Below are 20,880 nucleotides of genomic sequence, written 5' to 3'. Positions count from 1 at the left end.
CCATGATAACTAAGACGATGGGTTTGTCTAAATTTTTTTAGCTGTTTGTGCGGCTCCATCATCCAGGCACATCAGTTGTCAGGGAAGTCAGGGCCCTTGGCCATCTCTCTTGACCATGTTCTGTGGGTGGATGTCCAGAGCACAGCTTCAAAGGCACATTTATCAGTATGACAGCGATACCTTCACTTGATTCCCTGGTATAGAAATCAGAGCACAGACTCCTGCAATGGCAGTAACAGCAATCAATGGGGTGACAAGGTCAACATATGACTTTTGTCTAGACAAGTCTATGATGTTTAGGTTACTTAAATAGGAAGTACCAGTTTTGTTCGAGCAGGGTCAGCAGTTAGGGTTAACTGATCTGTGAGGAAGCAAGAAGGGTATGAAATGTGTGTCATGAACTCATCTCCTGTCATGTAGCTATGAACTCAAAAGTGGGCCAGTTGTTGCATGTATTTTTCCAGTGAAAATGGGCTAGGTTTCATGAAGAATTTCATGGAGGGATGTGGATTTTCTTAATGAAAATGGGCTGTTTTCAAGTGAAGAAGGGTTCACACTGAAAACTCATGGAAACTTATGGCTTCCACCCAATGTCAGTGCCCAAGTCACCATTGAATTGTTGTATTTTGAGTGGTGGGAACAGCAGTAACAGAGACAGCCACATTACAGTTTCCCAGCAGCAAACTATTATGACCCACATATTTTGAACTCTGCAGATTTCTGCATAAAAACAAATGTTCAGATATTCTCTGAGTAACATAGATCGTTCCTGGAGTTATGAATGAAAGGGCCAATCCTGAGTGCCTTACTCATGGTTAGCGTGTACAGGGTGCATACAACACTGAGTAAACTGCGATATGTGCTCACGCCATACCTGGGGTGCAGAAATCCTATCTTCAGCGGTGCAACATACTCCTATCTGCCTGCCTTTCCCGCTCCGTGGGCTAGCACACATGGGAGAGCATGGAGCCATGCTCTCCTCATCTCCTTTTGGGGTGGACTGGGCCCCAGAGCCAGAGGAATGAAGCAATTCTGATTGGCTCTTTATATGGGATGAGAAGCTCCTTGTGCCATTGTGTCACCCAGCATGCCAGAAAAATCAGTTGTCATTAAAAAATCTTAATATAAACCATAAACAGTAGAGTAGTGATGTCTACAATTTAGGGTATGTCTACACTACCTGCCAGATTGGCGGGCAGTGATCAATCCAGCGGGGATCGATTTATCGTGTCTAGTCTAGGTGCGATAAATCAACCCCCGCGTCGACTCCTGTAGTCCAGTGCCAAGAGAGGCTCAAGCAGAGTTGATGGGGGAGTAGCAACGGTTGACTCACCGCAGTGAAGACACCGCGGTAAGTCGATCTAAGTACGTCGACTTCAGCTATGTTATTCACGTAGTTTAAGTTGCATAACTTAGATCAATCCTTCCCCACCACCCCGCCCCCCCGCCAGTGTAGACCAGGGCTTAGAAATGGCTCTGTACAGCATATGCCTCATCGGCCATGGTATCAAAGGCCTCCTGGCGAAGTGGACGGACGTTTAACACTTTGCAGGCTTGGTCCCTGTGTGCAGTGAGCCTCCTCAACTCCCATTGACTCAAAGGGTCACTCAGCTTCTTGCAAGATTAAAGGGACCATAAGGGGCTTTCTGGCCTACCCTATAAACACAATTTAAACTGCCTTGCAGGAAACGGGCTATGAAGTTTAATCCTGTCGCTCCAGTCTAAGGGTGAACTCCTGAGCCCACTGAAGTCAATGGCAAAACTTCTGTTGACTTCACTGAGGCCAGGACTTCCCCCTAGAGTGACTTATTCTAAGGGGACATTTCATATTTTCTAATAAAAATTTGTATTGTTTTCTCCAAAGTCATGCAGTAGAAATTTGGACCCCTACTATGTAGTTACCAACACAAAGTCCCACAGTAACAAACCTTTGCCAAAATAGCCACTGATTGGCAGAATTAGAATCTGCATTTGATTTGTCCATGACAATTAAGATGATATCGTCACTAACAGGATTTAACAGTAATTTCCATTGTTCTGTGCGGATATTTAATTCAGTGTTGCGACTTTTCAGTTTGGTCATAATCAACTCACTGTCTCTTGGAGAATTGTGGTGTTTGCGATGACTTAATCTTGACTGGGTTATTTCAGTGACAAAACATTTACTTGCTGAGATGGAGATTTGAGTGACTAATCCACCATCTTGCCTTAGTCCTGGTAGTTTCAAGGTTTTGCTCCCATAAATTGATGATATGTGATTGTTTTTGTACTGTGGGTGACTCAAATTTCAATTTCAACCATACCACTTAGGCCCAGATCCTCCCAGGTATTTAAGCTCCTAACTTCCCATTAAATCAGTGGAAGGCAGGAGCCGACATACCTTTTGAGGATATAGGCCTTAGGGCCCCTTACTTCAGTGACAGCAGGATCAGGCCCTTCATATTAACTTTTGAACATTGTAAAGCAGAAATGAGTTCAGCACTTTGGTGCCAGAGTCTGCAGACCTTTATTGATGACTTTACTGTGACTTCAGTGAGGTTCTCATATGAATAAAATGCTACTTGCTAAATGACTGGTACCTACAGAATGATTCAAAGCTTTAAAGTGCCTTTTCTTCTTCTTCTTCCCCTTTTTAGATTTTCATAAATAATGAGTGGCAAAATTCTGAGAGTGGGAACATATTCCCAGTGTATAATCCATCGACAGGAGAGCAGATCTGTGAGATCCAGGAAGCTGACAAGGTAAAGTATTCCTGTGATATGGTTACAAATGTACACTAGACCAAAACCTATACCTCTTACTAGTCCACTCCAGAATCCCCACTGCTGATAGACCAATCTTTTATTAACCCCTGCCCCCATAGTATGATTATGGTATATTGTCTGTTCGGAAACTTCAGATACCAACTAATACTCTGTCAGTATTTACCTCAGGGCTTTATTGTTCCTTCCTCCTCAACAGGTTGATACGGACAAAGCAGTGAGGGCAGCTCGCCTTGCTTTCTCTCTAGGCTCGGTGTGGAGGAGAATGGATGCATCGGAAAGAGGCCGTCTCTTGGATAAACTAGCGGACTTGGTTGAAAGAGACAGGGCAATTCTAGCTGTAAGTGGTGTAGGGGGAAATCAAAAGTTGTTTTGTGTCTGAGCTTTATAGTCTGGGAGCAAATAAGTTCATAGATGTGAGTGACATTGGTGTCAGATTGGCAATATGTCTGAATAGGTGTTCTATTGACTCAAATGGGCTTTGGATCAGGCTGTGTGTGTGTGTGTAATGCCGACAGACCCCAGTCATCAGCGGGCAGGATCGAACCTGGGACCTCTGGAGTTTAGTGCATGAGCCTCTACTACATGAGCTAAAAGGTAACTTTGGCTGTTAGCTAAGGCTATAGAGCAAACTAATTTAACTCTCTCTCTTTAAGTGGTCTCAGTGCCACTAGATGGGACAGAACACCACACCCAGGACGTGTGTGGATTACACGTGTATTCGTAACTTTGTGTTATGTTCTAAAATAAAAAAATGGAAAAGTGCATAAATCCAATTGTGCGGTAATAATTAATAAAAGGATAGGTGAAATGCTATGCAGTAGTGAACCAGTAATGCAGTTTAGAAATTATGCTATTTAGCATATACATTAAGCTTATAAACTGCAGCATTGTTAATGTCATTTTCTGCATGTCAAGTGCTTTGGAACTAAGCTGGTGAACATCTTAATTCCAGCTTTGTCAACACTTAAATCATGTTACCACCAATGTATGCTGTAAAATCGCCATGGGGAAAAGGAAGTGGACAACAAACCAACCTCACTGTGCCTGTCATTTGATTTGTATGTCTAGAGCCAAATTCTTTACTGAATTGCATCACAGGCAATGCCGCTGACTTTAGTTTAGGATGTCAGTCAGTGCAGAATTAGGCTCCTACTCTTCTGTATACAAATTATATTTATGGTCTGTATCTAGTCATGTGTTACACCTGCTATCTTATCTCCACTGTGCCCATTCATAACAATTCCTGTTAGATAATGCTAACAGTTGAAAGTTAGTTAAGCTACTCAACATCTAAGGAAATTTTATTGGATTCTTTTCACTAAACAATCTTAGGGACTCTTAAGAGGATGCCTAATAAGATACTGTGGTCAATGGGAAAATTGAATTAAAATAAGGCCCTTAGCTTGTTAAATTATGATCTTCCCTAGGGGAGAGTTTGTTTATTTGATGGTAATAAATAAGCTGGCTGTACACTATAGATATCCCAGGCCTCAACAGGGGTCTTGGCAGCCAGTTATAGAAAATTTTATATTCACATCAATTATATAAAGAGGAATACGTCAATTCTTCTCTCTACGAAGTCAGATAGTTAATGTAGAGTTACAAAGAGCCCCTTCTCAGCTGTTATCATGAACATAGCAGATCCCACTTTGACAGGCATTTTTATCTTGGCTCCTGATTAAAGAAATGTTGTGTTTATGTATTTGAACTAAACACAGTGACTATTAAGTGTACACACACACACACACACACACACACACACACACTCTTAAAATCATAGGGATTTTAGGGGCTTTGAAAATTACTAGGATTTTTCAAGAAAAATTCGGTATGTTTCACATCGGTTGAAATATTCAACATAAGTTTCACCATGCAACTCTTGAGAAGTCTTTGTTCCTACTATTATTGCCACCCCTACCCACAAAAAACCCCCAAAACAGTAGCAGTAAAAAGGGATCTTAACAGCTATTGTGAAGTTCTTTGTGTTGGGGGAAGCCTGCTTTGATCCTCATTACTACTCATCTGTCACTAGTGTCATTACGTGAGCAGTTGGAGTACTGCAGTCTGCATAGCCTGATGTGCTACTTTGCTCTTGTCCTCCAGACCATGGAATCGCTGAATAGTGGCAAACCCTTTCTGCAGGCTTTCTATGTAGATCTTCAAGGAGTCATCAAAACGCTGAGGTATTATGCAGGTTGGGCAGACAAGATTCATGGAATGACCATTCCTGTGGGTAAGTAGAATTCACAGAAGCAGCAGATTCTAGCTGCAATATGATTCTTCTTTGGAATTTTATTTAAATATCTACACAAACACACATGGGCAAAATGGAGCACCCTTAAGACCTATTAGATTATGGAATAACCTCTTGTAGAAGGTGGAGGAAGCCCTACAATTGGATTACTTAAAATCAGATTGGAAAATGCACTAGATAATATGCTGTTGAGTACAGTATTAAATTGGCACTAGAATGGACTAGATAACTAGATCACTTACTGTGATTAAAATCAATGGAAAGCTTCACATGCACATCCAAAGGAATGTTTGGACCCCTATGTATGTGTACCATGAAGTAAACTACAGATAGCTTTTGATAGCTATATTTAAATATAAATATAACTGTCAAGACGGATATTATGAACCCTGATGCATTTGAAAATATAGGCATAATTTGGGCAAATTCTGTGCATAAGCCTTCATGTAGCTCTCCCACTGAAGCTACTCCTTACTTTTCACCCCTGCTTCTCCAAACTTGTAGCCTTAGTTGTGCTCATTTGTGTGGTTTAAAATGGGCATTAGTAATACCCAGCATGCACCAGGATGTGACTATCCAACTCATTTTACTTGTTATTCAAACTGGATCCAAATTCATAGATACTTCGTGAGAGTTTGTAATTTCATTAGAGCGAAACGTCCTTAAATACAAGATACTTTTTTTTTTTATGGTATCTGCTTCCTTCTGAGGTACAGTGGGATCAGTAGTTAATAATGTGTGTGGGAGAAAAGCTGGGGCATAAGTGGTGGGGAGACGTTATTATGGTATCTGCTTCCTTCTGAGGTACAGTGGGATCAGTAGTTAATAATGTGTGTGGGAGAAAAGCTGGGGCATAAGTGGTGGGGAGACGTTATTCTGCTCTTCTATTTTAGTATAGAGGTAAGAAAATGTAGCTGAGTTTTTTTAGCTTTCATTTTTAGCTGACAACCCACTCCCTTCCCATTTTCTTTTGAAAACATACTACTCTATGGTCTACAATGAGATTGCCTACAGTGGAATATGGCCCATCCATGACTACAATTAGCAAATATCTCCAGTGGTTGGAGATGGGACGTTAGATGGGGAGGGCTCTGAGTTACTACAGAGAATACTTTCCCAGGTATCTGGCTGATGGGTCTCACTCACATGCTCAGAGTCTAACTGATCACCATATTTGGAGTAGGGAAGGAATTTTCTCCAAGATCAGATTAGTGGGGACCTAGGAGTTTTCACCTTCTTCTGCAGCATGGGGCATGAGTCACTTGCTGGTTTGAACTAGAGTAAATGGTGGAATCTTTGTAACCTGAAGTCTTTAAATCACAATTTGAGGACATCAGTAACTCAGCCAGAAGCTATGGGTCTGTGACAGGAGTAGGTGGGTTAGGTTCTGTGGCTTGCAATGTGTATGTCAGACTAGATGATCCATGACAGTCCCTTGTGGCCTTAAAGTCTATGAGTCAGTGTATTTTCACTAAAGAAATGGCACTGTAACATTGGGTAAAAGCTCTTCTGTAAGGACTAAAGAAAATATAGCCACCAAATTCTGTGTGTCCTGCTTTCACTTAAAATTGACACAAGCAATCGTTCAGAGCACACCATAGATTCATATATTCAGCAGATTTCCTGCTCCCTAATCCCTTCTTCCCTTGTCAGTGAATGCCTCCTCCTCACTTATGAGTCCAGCAGGAATACAGAACTTAAGTCATTGAGTAAGAGGCATTGCCAACTAGGGAGAACAAATACTCTGTTTATTCCAGTCCTTAAAAATGCAAACAACCAAAACACTGCAGGAAAGCAGCTGTAAAACTGAGTTTGTTAGTGAAGTGGTCTGAGTTCCCGAGGCCACATTTTCAATAAACCTCCCTAAATACAAACCACAATGGCCTGCACAATTACTGGTATCCATATCCTTGTGCAAACGAGGGATTTTCCAGACACAAATGGGTGAAATCTCAATTTCTGAGGGTGCAATTTGGCCCTTTTAAGCTAGCAAGGATTTTCTCCCTGAATCTGATTCACCTCTGTGTTACTCTGGTAAACTCATGGCTGTCAGTAGAGTTACACCAGTGTAAAGTTAGTTACGCTAGCCTAAAGCTGGAGTTACCCAGGGATGACTGTTTACATAGTTACAGTCAACTTGTCAAAGGAAATCAGACATGACAATAAAACCACCAAAAAAACCCCAAATGATTAAATTTCTTCCCCCACCCCTGTCTGTTAAATGTGATAATAAATTAGACACCCTACAGTCCTCTGATGTTTATTTTTGACAAGGTTTTTCTTCTCTAAAACAACTACAGACCAGGGAGAGACAGGGAGGAAGGTACTGGATATAGGGGTGGCTAAGAATGAAGAGTGTTCATTAGAGTCACATTTGTTCTGGTCTCAGAGTTAGGGCTCCACCCTGCTCTTTGCTCCCTATTGCAAAAACCTATTGATGTCAAGGACAGCAGAATCAGGCCCTGACTAGAAACTGTTAGATTAATAAAGCTATTGCAGACCAAAGTGTAGCTGTAGCTACAGTATATGCCATATCACAGGTTATAGGACCAATTCTGCTCTGGTTACATCCAGGCTATCACACAATGTGTTTCCAAGGCTGAATCTGTCATCTCTGTCTCCTATTTTTATATGTGCCACTATACGAGCCATATGGTTACATATTAGACCTGCCATATTACCATATATGTGAAAACTAAATACCAAGGACATGGTTTTACTCCTGTGAGAGATCTGGTTGAATACCCTTATGGAAGGTGTTCCAATACCTAAGCAGAGATCCCTGAATATAATCATGATTTTCTAATTGGCAAATTTAAAAAAAAAAATCTTTGGGCCAGATCCTCAGCTGCTGTGAACTGGTGGCTCTATTAACGTCAGTGAGCTAGGCCAATTTACATCAGCTCAGGATATATTTTTTTAAAAATAACATATGCTGTTTTCTTTAAACCTGTTTTAATACAACTTGAAAAAGAGACAAATTCAGTTTGTTTTTCTGCATTTATCTTAACGATTTGGTAGAAAAAAATAGGAGAGGTGTCAGATTAGCAGCCTGGCTGAAGTTCCTTACCTACCAAATGGCTACAGTATGGACTGCAGCAATGCAAGCTTCACACATTGTCCTGCCATATGCCTCCACCCTGACCTGGAGGTACCAACTCTAAAGGTCCTGCATTTCCTTCTTACTCCATGTGCAATTCTTATTCTTGCTGATGAACACGCACTCCTGCAAGATGTCCCATTTGAAACCAAGGGGATGACTCGTGTAGGTGTTCGCTAGCATGAATAAATGGGCACACAGTTGGGCTCTCAATCACCACACCCATTTGATCTCCAGTTTCTTTGCTTACTGCCTACAAAGTTGATTGATAATGCATGAGGTGGTGAACTTCGTGATACAGACGCTTGTCAGCTGAGACCTAGAGGGTGACCTACTTCAGCTCTCAAAGGACATCAGGCAGTGACAACTTCCATTTACTACTAATCTGGACTGGATTTGAATCAGTGGCCTAGATGTGGAATGGCATATCCTGTTGCCATTCCCTCACGCCAGTCACAATCACGGGAACTTTATAAAGTATCTTTCAACACATTAATTATGTTAGAAGTCATGAAATTGGTTAACAGGGATGATCCTTTTGGATCTCACAGCTGTCCCTGGAGAGTCTGCTAGGATCTGCTTTCTCACTAAACCTAGATCTGTGTGTTTTCTGCTGAGTAATGGGCTAATAATGCGCACAAAGATGTCTAATAATGGCTGCAGTACAACATACCAGAGCCCTGTCTACCAGGGCTAATTCACCAGGGCTAATTTTGCTGATTTAAGGAGATCCCAGTGGGAAGCTTGTCCTTCAGGAGGGATGGCCAGAGCTAGTGGACTGCCGGTTCGCCCTCCCATGGGGATTCAGAGTAAGCTGTCTCAAGTGACAACAGCTTACACTCCTGAAACAGTTGCAGAAAGGTTCAGGTGCTGCAGAGATTAAAGTCAAGACCTTTGTGCCTGGCATAGATGGATCTTCTTTCAGTCACCTCGGTGTAGGTGTCAGATATACAGACCTCACTCTGGTAGTCTCTTGCCTGCTGACAGCTACTAGGAGAGCACTGGGGAGAGTGAATGAGAATTATCACATTTTCATACCATCTTAAAGTAGCAGTGTTTTCATTACTGTGAGGTTTATAAGTTTATATTAAAACTTAAAAGTTTCATTGTTGCCTGTGTAGTTTCTGAGCACAAGGGATTCAGGCTTTTTAACTATCATTGTTCAGTTAAAATGATTAACTTCAGCAAACTTAGTTATTCTGCTATTGCAAAAACTTGTTTTATGGTGTGCACCAGGCAGCCTAGAGATGCACCTTTGGCATTTCCAACTTCACTTTCACCCTCTGGGTAATTTGAAATCTGCAGTGATGGCTGAAGGAAATGTTATTAAACATCCCCAATAATTTTACCAGAATTGTGAGGTCCGTGGATGACCAACATTTAAAGTAGGTGTCAAAAAGGGGCAGTTATTCTGGAGTCTGGCAGAAGCCATGCAAACATCAGAGGTATCACTGTGAAGAAGACTCTGAGTGAGGGAAGAACGGGCCTTTTATGTCCAATCGAATTAACCGTGATGTGGATGACTTCGCAACCATGTTTGGGTTCATTGCAGCGTTACCTCATGGGCCATGAAGTAGTGCAGTAATGATGATACAGGGACGGACAAAACACAAATGGTGTTACTGCCCTGTTACTGTTATATTGTCATAGGCTTTCTGCCTAGGATCAATTTATCTTGGGGTTAGCAAGCATAGGCTGGTATTTTCACCTCACACTTCTATGATTCTTTTAAAAATATGCTCTAAATAGAGCATTTTGATAATTTTGAAATATAACCCAGTCTCTATAGTTCCTCCTGTTCTTTTCCTTCTGTCTAGGCCAAGCAGACCAAATTGATTCATCAACCATCTTTTTTCTTCCTTCCTCTGTGTTACACTCTGTTTCTCTCTCTCTCTTATCTATTAATCTTTCTTTCTCTCTCTCTCTGTGACCCTTTTCCTCTTTTGTCTCCCTCTGCTGCACATAACCTGCTAATAACTATTTTATAGCTAATATTCAGTTTCTGGTCTCTTGAAAACTTTGAAGCCAAATCCCAGCTGATTAATGTACAGTAGTGCTTCATGGGTATGTTTCCCCTACACAAAATGAAACCGACTTACAAAAACAAGTAAAACTAAAAAAATTTGTTTCTAATCAAAGCTAAGCTGAAGCCTGTGTTTAAAACCAGGAAACTTTCTGGATTAGCCCATTTATTGTTACCAGATGTATGGGACCAAAGTCTGCTGCAGGTTCCCAAAATCATTCCGGGCTCTAATTTTCACCTTTTCTCCTGAGATTGAGCCTAGGTACACTTCTCACCAGTCTTACCCATATTTAGCTGAGGTGATTCTGGTGCATAAACAGATGCCTATATTTGTAAATACATATGTGTTCCTATAGACACAGACCTACTCAGAGACCTACCAGGGCCGCCCAGAGGGGGGGGGGGCAAGTGGGGCAATTTGCCCCGGGCCCCACAGGGGCCCCCACGAGAGTTTTTCGGGGCCCCTGGAGCGGGGTCCTTCACTTGCTCCATGGGCCCTGGAAAACTCTTGCGGGGCCCAGGCCCCCGGAGCTTCTTCCTCTCAAGGTCTTCGCTGGCAGAGGGTCCTTCCACTCCGGGGCGGAAGGACCCCCCCGCTGCCGAATTACCGCCAAAGGGGGACCCGCCGCTGAAGTGCAGCCGGGTCTTTGGCGGTAATTCGGCGGCCGGGGGGGCCTTCCGTTCTGGGACCCACCGCCGAAGTGCCTCGAAGACCCGTCTGCACTTCGGCAGCGGGTCCTGCTTTGGCGGTAATTCGGCGGCGGGGGGCCCCCGCCACGGGTTTTCGGGGTATTTCGACGGCGGGTCCCGGAGCGGAAGGATCCCCCGCCGCTGACTTACCACCGAAGTGGGGACCCCCTGCCGCCGAAGACCCCAGGCCCCCGGAATCCTCTGGGCGGCCCTGAGACCTACAGCTCTAACCAGGGCAACGTGAGAGGTTGGCAGAGAGGAAAGATCAGACCCCCAGATCAGGGAGCTTTCAGATTTCTGCTTACTTCTTGAAGTGAATCAGCTCACCCCCTTCACTGTAGTGGTTTAGCTCAGGAGCCTGCCCCCCAGTAAATGAAACCTCCAGGCTGGGCATAGGTCTCATTTTAAAGCCTGGTACCTACCACACTTGGGTTTTGCCATCTTGGTTTTCAAGGCTCTAAAAATAATTGTCAGTGATTCAGAGAGACAAGGTGGGTGAGGTAATCTCTTTTATTGGACCAACTTCTGTTGGGTGAGAGAGACACACGCTCTCAAACCACACAGAGCTCTTCCTCAGTGATTCAGAGGATTAATTTTTTCTTCTCTTCTTCCAGCCTGGAGGCAAGTAAGTGGCTTCCTTTGAGGCCACTGCCAAAACCTCTGTGGGTATGTCTACACTGCAATTAAAAGCCCGCAGGTGCCAGTGCCAGCTGATTTGAGCTCTGGCTAAGGGGCTGTTTATCTGGAGTGTAGACATTCGGGTTTGGGCTGGAGCAAGGTGGGAGAGTCCCAGAACTCGCGCTGCAGCGAACAGCCCCTTAGCCCAAGCCCACAAGCCTGAATCCACTGGCACAGGCCAGCCACAGCTGTCTTATTGCAGTGTAGACCTACCCTTTGTGCACAGATTGTCCTCTCTCCCAAGGAACCAAGCATGTCACCTTTGCATGTGGTGCAAACAATTGGGTTGCTCCAGATTTCCCACGCTGGCTCGCGAAAGATATTCCAGTGACTACTTTATTTCTTTTACTGCCATCAAAGGCTGATCCTTAAAGCTCTCCCCCCACCCCTTTTTTTTTGTTCTGCCAAGTCAAACTGCTCTTGAGACTAACCATTCTCATCTGTTTCAGATGGAGATTATTTTACGTTTACAAGACATGAACCCATCGGAGTGTGTGGACAGATCATCCCTGTGAGTATCTCTGCTAGTGCCTTGTATTTATTTTCATTTGAACCAGCTCTCTTTAAAAGACACATAAAACATGGACCTCAGCTATGTGTGTTTTCCATTACGAAAAGAAGCTGAGCTCATATTGTTGACATATCTTTAACAGTCTCGCTGCAAATGCTTATTTGAACACGCTAATAGGGTTTTAGCTCTGGTATTAGGAGTTAAGTTCTCAAGTCATAGAATTCTCATGATTAAAACAAGCAAAGCAAAACACAGTGTTAATATGCTGTCATTGGTTATGGATGTTCACACAACTTATGGAAAATTGATGCTTTGCTGTGGCAGTCATTTTTTATTTAGTTAGTTTTTACTGCAATTTAACAGACTCCTCCAAGTTCCTGGGACAATGTTATGTATTTTAATTCTGTTCTTTCCTGGTGTTTCTTTTTTAAAGCTTTTAGAAAAGAAGAAACTCCAGAAGACACGTCGTTACAGTTAACATTGTGCAGCTTATTAAAAACATGAAGGGTTTATTGTATTTGTTGCAAGAGAGAAGGACACTTATTATTTCATTAAATTCAATACTTTTACCCCCCTCCCCCCCCGTATGCACCCTCGGCAAACTCCTGTGATACATTGCATGGGAACTTCATTGAATAAGCATTCTTTTCAAAAGTACTGGTTAATGGTTTCTGGGAGAAATTTCAATGGGAGGCTCATGTACAGCTATTAAAATATGGTGCGGAAGCTTTTCCTTTACAAAGCATTGGGGAACTAATCAAGAATTTTTTGTTGATGTTAGTTTTTGTTTTATTCATGTCTACTGCAAGCCCCTGAGCAGCCAGGGTGTGTTTGTAATATGCAGCAATTCCAATAAAAAGGAGAAAACCCCAAAAGATGATTTTTAACAGTGTCAAGGCCTTTTTTCTCTTACTATTTATTATTATATTTCTTTGTAAGAGGTGGCTCTTGTGGTTGGCACTCTATATGAACACCTTGGGAAGGAGCAGGGCTGGCTCCAGGATTTTTGCCTCTCCAAGCAGAAAAAAAAAAAAAAAGCAGCGATCTGCAGCTCTACCACCGCCGCTTCAGTCTTCGGCAGCAATTCGGCGGCTGGTCCTTCCCTCCGAGAGGGACCGAGGGACCCACCACCGAATTGCTGCCGAAGACCTGGACATGCCGCCCCTCACCATTGGCCGCCCCAAGCAGCTGCTTGCTGGTCTGGTGCCTAGCGCCGGCCCTGGGAAGGAGCTCATAGTCTAAGTCCCTATCCTGCAAACACCTACACATATTCTTAACTTCTAGTCACATGAGCTGCTCTGTGGAATGAGTGACTTCAATGGCAATAGACTTGTGCAAAGTTAAGCATGTGCACAGGTGTTTGCAGGATCGGAACCTTAACGCCCATTCCTAAGGCACTGGGCGCTTCCTGGGAGCTGCTCAGTGCCCTCCACTGACAAGTTCTGCTGAAGTCACTGGAAGCTGTGGGTACTGAACACTTTGCTGGAGGTGCCCAAGATCCTGAAGAATGCAGGATTTATTTACTTTATTTAGATTTGTACAAAAGTATAAAGGGGAACCTTATCCAAGGCCCCTGCAATGTATTGCAAAAATAAAACTGAACAGCCAGCACTACACAAAACTCCCTCCCTGTTCCAGATCTAACCCCCATCTAACCTCCACTGTAGCCTTGAATCCTGCAGTATACCCTGAAGGTTAACAAACCCGGGCCATTTGGGGCCAGGGGTGCGAACTTCTCCCAGACCTGAGATCCCCTCATGGAGAACACTCTATTGCTGAGCTCCTCTCTTTTAAATGAAGGGAGGTCCAGCTCAGGAGCTGCTGCTGATCACGGCTGTGGCATCATGACACAAGGAGAGAGGAGATCCAGTAGGTAGAAAGGTCCTAGGCCAGGATCCAGCTGTAAATTAGGCCCTAACAGCACAGTCCAAACACATTGCCACATAATCCATTACATATGATTTATGCAGATATGCAGGTTGAAGCTGTATTTATTTTGATTTTTAGTGTCTTACCTAGCGAAACCTTCCTGGAGAAGGATGAGGAAAGACCTTGCAAGGTCCCTAAGTAGGGATGCCTAATTTCACCCTGCCACATTTTGCACTATAAAACTCTTCAGAGCTTTACTGCAAGAGGCAACAGAAGTGCAGGCTGTCAGCATACTGTTGGCCCAATGTCTCCACTCCCAGGCTTATATACTGGTGATGGAATTAAAACATCACTCTGTCTCCAAAGTTTATAAACAACTGAGGGGGGAAAAAATTGGGTGTTCGGTGAAGGAAAGACATTTGTGTATTTTTTCAAGCTTGCCAGGGGCTAGCGAGAGGTCTATGAGAGTGGCAGCTGATGTGCATCAGGCAGTAACACCTTCTAGCTAGTGGCTGACTCTTCGTGACTGATATTTCTATTTTCTTCCAAGTGAGATTATTATAGTTACAGCTAAGAGTTCAATGCTGCAAACACAGACGTGAATAACTTTACTCACATGAAATCAAGGGGACTGCTCATGTGAGTAAAGTAACTTACATGCATAAGTGTTTGCAGGATCAGGCCCAAATGCAGAAGGTCCGATACCTTTGATTATTGCTACCAGATGGAATCCTAGCCATTTTGTGCAACAAATAAATATAATGGGCCAAATTTTCTGCTGCGGTAAATTGGAATCCTTCCATTGAAGTCAATGGAGTCGCACAAATTTACACCAGCAGATAATCTGGCTGCACCAATTTATCGTCTCTATTTTTCTTGTGTGTTTCATACCAATTGTTCAACAAGAACTTGTAATGAAACTGACACAGATAGCTGACTGTCTTTTTGTCTCTGCTATTTCCATGGCAATGATCTGTAAACATGTTAAAACTTCCTCGGTAAATAAATAGACAATATAGAGTGCTGATACTGTAGAGATATTGGGAGAGATGTGAGGGGGAGTTATTTCTTATAATCCCATCAGTTAATTATGTATGAGTTTGCCTAGAAATGTTATGGATTTCTTAAAAAGCATTCAAGGATTCGAAATCTATCTATATATATTATAAAAATCTCTGGCACTGATGCAAAATAGTTCTTTCTGAACACCACAGAGCCAGGAGGTATTTGTCCTGGGGGGTGGGGGGAGAGGAGGAAGAGGTGCCAATCACAAAATAGTCAATGAAATTAAAAGCTCTGATTAAAAAAATTGACGTATAACCCAAAATTCTTTTTGAGAAGATAGGGGGCGGAGGTTATAATTCTTTGAGTAGAGGAGAAAGAAGAACTGAAAGGTCACTGTTGCCTCTTTCTTAATGGTGGTAATTAAAAAAACCCTTGCTTTGTGCTGGGAAAGATTTATGTTGAGGATAAGCCTGAGAAATCAGTGAGGTAGCAGCTTGACATCTTGAAAACAAAGCACCACTGCAATATTTTTCCATCTATCAACTTTTATTTTTTCCTACAGTGGAACTTCCCCCTGCTGATGTTTGCATGGAAGATTGCCCCAGCTCTGTGCTGTGGCAATACAGTAGTTATTAAACCAGCAGAGCAAACACCACTCAGTGCGCTTTATATGGGAGCCCTCATCAAGGAGGTAAGAATAATTGACAGGAATAATGTCTCTGGCTCTCCTTACAGCTAAGGCACTACCACAGCGTGTCTAGTTTAATTTGCCTGGTCAATTTTCACAAACCACGTTTCCTCTAATTCTGTTTTGCTAGGCTGGCTTTCCACCAGGAGTAATCAATATTTTGCCAGGATTTGGTCCAACTGCAGGTGCAGCGATAGTTTCTCATTTTGGCATAGATAAAATTGCTTTTACTGGATCTACTGAGGTAAGTGTATTCTAAAATCTGTTACTGTAAGATATCAATCCAGAAAATATTTGGGAACGACAGCCAAGCCAAGTTCCTCCAGGTCATCCAGCAGAAAGGATATACCCACGCCAGAATGGTCTGTCCTTCCCAGCTAAATCTACATATTATCACACTACCAAAGCAGAGGTGTCAGTTTCCCCTTAACACCTGCTGTACCAAATACCATGGCACAAGAAGCACATGTGGAAAAATATTGCTAGGATTTCCTATGGGCTTGTGAGGATATGAATTAGGACACATGGGTAGATAGATTGTGCAGTATAAGCCATAGGGTGCACAAGTCCCTCTTTGGTGTCCATAATCTGTGTGACCTAGAAGCTACTGAAGAGGTTAATTCTGAAGAGAATGGTTTTAATCTACATAAAAGGGCTGAACCAATCAGAACAGTAACTTTGCCTAACTCTCAAATATGTGCAAAGACCACTGTTATCATTCAGGAGTTGGGGATAATAGAGGTGCTACAGGCTGATGCCACCAGAAAAGGGTCCTTATCTCTCAGTCTGAGGAGAGGAAAAAAGGAAACCAGAAGGAAAGGAATCTCAATGGGAGTTTCAGGATTGGTAATATTTAGAGAGTGCTAAAAACAGGCTCTATTCCATTGAGACTTTGACAGACCATTGTATGGGCAGATCCTACAATTCCAAGGGTCTGTTCCCTCCTTGATATGTGTATGTGACTCCCACTAGGCTCAATGGGTATTTTGTGTGCATCAGGGGTAGACTACACTCTGTAGTGAGATAGATTTACTCTTGGTGTGAGATTATAATCTGATCCAGCAGCCCTTATATGCAGGCATGGTAACTCTCACTGAAGTCACTGGGAAACTTGTGCATGCAATGACTGCGGGATCAGGCTAACGTATTACTTTCAATACTTTTTGGTGCAATACAATTTATAATAAATCTTAGGTACCACAGTTTTGGGGCCTAAATTGTCAGTATAATGTGTATGCAATTGTTTGCACACACAATTTCCTTGCAGAAAATTACCATGTGTAATTGTGTGTGGATTTTAATGAAAATTTAGGTTATAATATACAAAAAGTAACAAAGTCAATTGCAACAAACATCAGATTTCAGATTACTTTGAGAAATTGCAGCAATTTCATTACAACTCCTGTTTTGTAAGCAATTTACCTTAGCACCATAGAATATTGGAAATTTTAATATGAGCTCTGTCTCTCCCTCCTCCCCCCCACATAAATTAAGTTGAAACAATTGTTTTCACAAAGGTATGTGGTCTGTGTTTAAGATAAATATTCTATTATACAGGATGTTGCGCTGTTTGGAGGAGAAATAATACAGATGGATTAGGTTTCAAAGTTGTCTTTTGTAGCCAAAATAAATTTTTATTGTAGTTCAAGACAGCTTTAGTTTTAATAGGCGTTTAAAACTCAAAAGCTGTGGGTTTTATACTAACTCAGTGCCTACCTTTAAAAGCCTTACTAATAGGAAGTGAAAAGCATTACTGAGATGAAAAAGCAATTCTCTAAGAACCTAAAGCAAGAACAGATGGAACATTTTAATGCAGAGTTAGTGTAAACTGTTCCATATTGTTTCTGATTTCCTGTAACACTGAATTCTTGTAACAGCAAGTCAACATTGTAACATTTTAGACATGGTCCTGTAATATCAATGGTTATACAGAGCATCAGACTTCTCAGAAACTGTTTTCACATTTTTTAATGAAATAAAAATGGAAATATTTTGTGTGTCTACTCTTATCTACAGCAGGTCAGTTGTATATTCCAGTGATGTGGTTTCCTACAGCTATCAGATACACTCAGAGCCAGAATATTCCATTCCCACAGCTCTTCCAGGTGCTAGCACAGGCAGTTAATATTTTAGTGCTAACAAGTTAATGATAAAACCTATTAGAAGAAAAGCAAAGTTATTCAAGTTTAAGTGCCTGCAGCATGGCTTTTTCTCAACTCTCCACCACTAGAACCTCTTGCTTATACAGTAAACAATTCATATTTTCCTGTACAAGCTAATTAAGCTCCCCAACTGCCTGCAAAAAAACATGTGTTTGCAGAATCTGAATTAATTGGGTTTTATTGTCTCTTTTTCAGCAGCGTTCCTTTAAGGAGGGTGGGGGGAAGAGGTCTGTAAGCCGGGGCGTCCTCTGATCCCGTCGCTACCGGCTGCGGCGGGGGGTACGTGGCACGCCCCTCAGGCAGGGGACGCTGGCAAGTGTCCGCAGCGCGCCCCTCAGGCAGGGGAGCGCCGGCAAGTGTCCGCAGCGCGCCCCTCAGGCAGGGGAGCGCCGGCAAGTGTCCGCAGCGCGCCCCTCAGGCAGGGGAGCGCCGGCAAGTGTCCGCAGCGCGCCCCTCAGGCAGGGGAGCGCCGGCAAGTGTCCGCAGCGCGCCCCTCAGGCAGGGGAGCGCCGGCAAGTGTCCGCAGCGCGCCCCTCAGGCAGGGGAGCGCCGGCAAGTGTTCGCAGCGCGCCCCTCAGGCAGGGGATCGCTGGCAAGTGTTCCCAGCGTGCCCCTCTAGCAGGGGATCGCTGGCAAGTGTTCCCAGCGTGCCCCTCTAGCAGGGGAGCGCTGGTAAATGTCCCGGTCCACGATCCTCCGACTCGGTCGGATAGATCGCGGCAGGCAGCTCCGGCTCCGCGGGGGTTGCCGGGTCCTCTGCCTCCCCGGAGTCGGCAGCGAGGGCGGGCGGAAGCGGCTCGGCGTCCGCGTCTGCCTCCGTCCGTGATGCCCCCCTCCCGGAGCAAAGGGCCCTGCCCTTTGTACTCCCTACTCTGCCCCACCCATAGCTGGGGACGGGGCGAACGCGCCCTGGCCCCGCCTCCTCCAGCGGGGAGCGCGGCGCGACCCGGTCCACTCCGCCCCTCCCACCGGCGGGGTCGGAGCGAACGTGCCCTGGCCCCGCCCTTTCGGGCAGAGAGCGCGGCGTGTCCGGGTCCGGCTCGGTAGGGGGCCACCCCGGCTCCCTACAAGGTCATTCTTGGTGCAATTTCATAAATAATAAAAACTCAACAAACAAAAGAAATAAGACTAAGAGAGTCCAAGTGCATGACCATGACTCCATGCTGGAGTCCATTGTGAGGGCTCAAGTCTAGGTCCATACAACGATGACAATTTTTTTCTCATATTTTGACTTCAATCTCTAACTCATTTAGGCCCCGCTTCAGGGAAGCACTGAATCACGTACTTTATATCCATGCCTGTTCAAGACAACACGTCAGAACATGCTTTAACTTTAAGCATATGCTTAAGTTCTGTCTTGAATAGGGATGCTTTCCTCAATCAGGGCTATAAACGGCATCTCTCATTTTCCTCTCACTGAGATAGCCAATATGATCCCAATTGACTGGAGTGATAAAAGGCTTCTATTCTCTCCGTAAACAATATAACTCATGATAATAGCAATGGAATGCACATTGAATCCAGAGGAATATCCTCACCCCTCCCCTGGAGAACTTGGCAGAATCGGCTGGTTGAGCCAAACTCACTTTACAGTCCACCACTCACTCCCTTCTGCAGCACAGCATGAAAGGGAGTAAAATAGGGTTGCCAACCCTTCAGGATTGTCCTGGAGTCTCCAAGAATTAAAGATTAGTATTTAAATAAAGATTATGTCATGTGATGAAACCTCCAGGAATACATACAACCAAAACTGGCAACCCTAGCTCAGTAAATCACTCAGTTAATCACATGGAAAAGGCGTCAGGGGCATACATATGGGTCAGGTGGCCACATGCTATGTCTTCTCCCACTGTAAAGCCACCAGCATGCCATATTACACAAGCTCTGCTCTGTGCAAGTTGGGGTGCGTGGTTTGACTTGCCAGCAGCAGACAGAGCTAGAAAGAAGTGATTGTATGTGTCATTCTCAAGTTTCAGAGTGGTAGCTGTGTTAGTCTATCAGCAAAAAGAATGAAGAGTACTTGTGGCACCTTAGAGACTCACAAATTTATTTGGTCATAAGTTTTCGTGGGCTGAAACCCACTTCATCAGATGCATGGAGTGGAAAATACAGTAGGAAGATATATATATATACAGAGAACAAGAAAAAATGGGAGTCTCCATGCCAACTCTAACAAGACAATCCCTCACTCTCACAGATCTTGGGAGACAGGCCAGTCCTCGCTTACAGACAGCCCCCCAACCTGAAGCAAATACTCACTAGCAACCACACACCACACACTAACACAGGAACCTATCCTTGCAACAAAGCCCATGCCATCTCTGTCCACATATCTATTCAAGGGACACCACCATAGGATCTAATCACATCAGCCACACCATCAGGGGCTCATTCACCTGCACATCTACCAATGTGATATATGCCATCATGTGCCAGCAATGCCTCTCTGCCATGTACATTGGCCAAACCGGACAGTCTCTATGCAAAAGAATAAATGGACACAAATCAGACGTCAAGAATTATAACATTCAAAAACCAGTCGGAGTAGACTTCAACCTCCCTGGACACTCAATTACAGACCTAAAAGTCGCAATTCTTCAACAAAAAAACTTCAAAAACAAGAGTCCAATAAGAAACTGCAGAACTGGAATTGATTTGCAAACTGGACACCATTAAATTAGGGCCTGAATAAAGACTGGGAGTGGATGGGTCATTACACAAACTAAAAACTATTTCCCCATGCTAATTTTCCCCTATTGTTACTCACACCTTCTTGTCAACTGTTTGAAATGGGCCAGCCTGATTATCACTACAAAAGTTTTTTTTCTCCTGCTGATAATATCCCACCTTAATTGATTAGTCTTGTTAGAGTTGGTATGGCAACCCCCATTTTTTCATGTTTTCTGTATATATATATATCTTCCTACTGTATTTTCCACTGCATGCATCTGATGAAGTGGGTTTTAGCCCACGAAAGCTTATGCCCAAATAAATTTGTTTGTCTCTAAGGTCCCACAGGTACTCTTTATTCTTTATTCTCAAGTTTATATTTCAAATTGCCACATAAATTAATTATGTACTCAGCAGCATTGACTGAATCTCCATAATCTTCAGTGGAGCAAGTAATGCCTAGCC

General features: G+C 43.4%; 1 protein-coding gene across 5 annotated transcripts in view; it reads left to right on the top strand.

The window, feature by feature from the left end:
• The window catches only part of ALDH1A2 (aldehyde dehydrogenase 1 family member A2), a 113,438-nt gene that overhangs the window by 68,799 nt on the left and 23,759 nt on the right, over positions 1 to 20,880 (top strand). For all 5 annotated transcript variants that reach the window (XM_044979126.1, XM_044979124.1, XM_044979122.1 and 2 more), the window contains exons 2-7: positions 2,637 to 2,741; positions 2,962 to 3,102; positions 4,869 to 4,998; positions 11,960 to 12,021; positions 15,458 to 15,586; positions 15,714 to 15,827. In XM_044979126.1, coding sequence (XP_044835061.1) covers positions 3,028 to 3,102; positions 4,869 to 4,998; positions 11,960 to 12,021; positions 15,458 to 15,586; positions 15,714 to 15,827 — 510 coding nt within the window. In that variant the 5' untranslated portion in view covers positions 2,637 to 2,741; positions 2,962 to 3,027. The remainder of the gene's footprint in view (positions 1 to 2,636; positions 2,742 to 2,961; positions 3,103 to 4,868; positions 4,999 to 11,959; positions 12,022 to 15,457; positions 15,587 to 15,713; positions 15,828 to 20,880) is intronic.

The sequence above is a fragment of the Mauremys mutica genome, chromosome 11 (assembly GCF_020497125.1).
Source record: "Mauremys mutica isolate MM-2020 ecotype Southern chromosome 11, ASM2049712v1, whole genome shotgun sequence".
In the NCBI taxonomy this organism is placed as follows: Eukaryota; Metazoa; Chordata; order Testudines; family Geoemydidae; genus Mauremys; species Mauremys mutica.
This window is presented reverse-complemented; position numbering and strand designations above follow the sequence as displayed.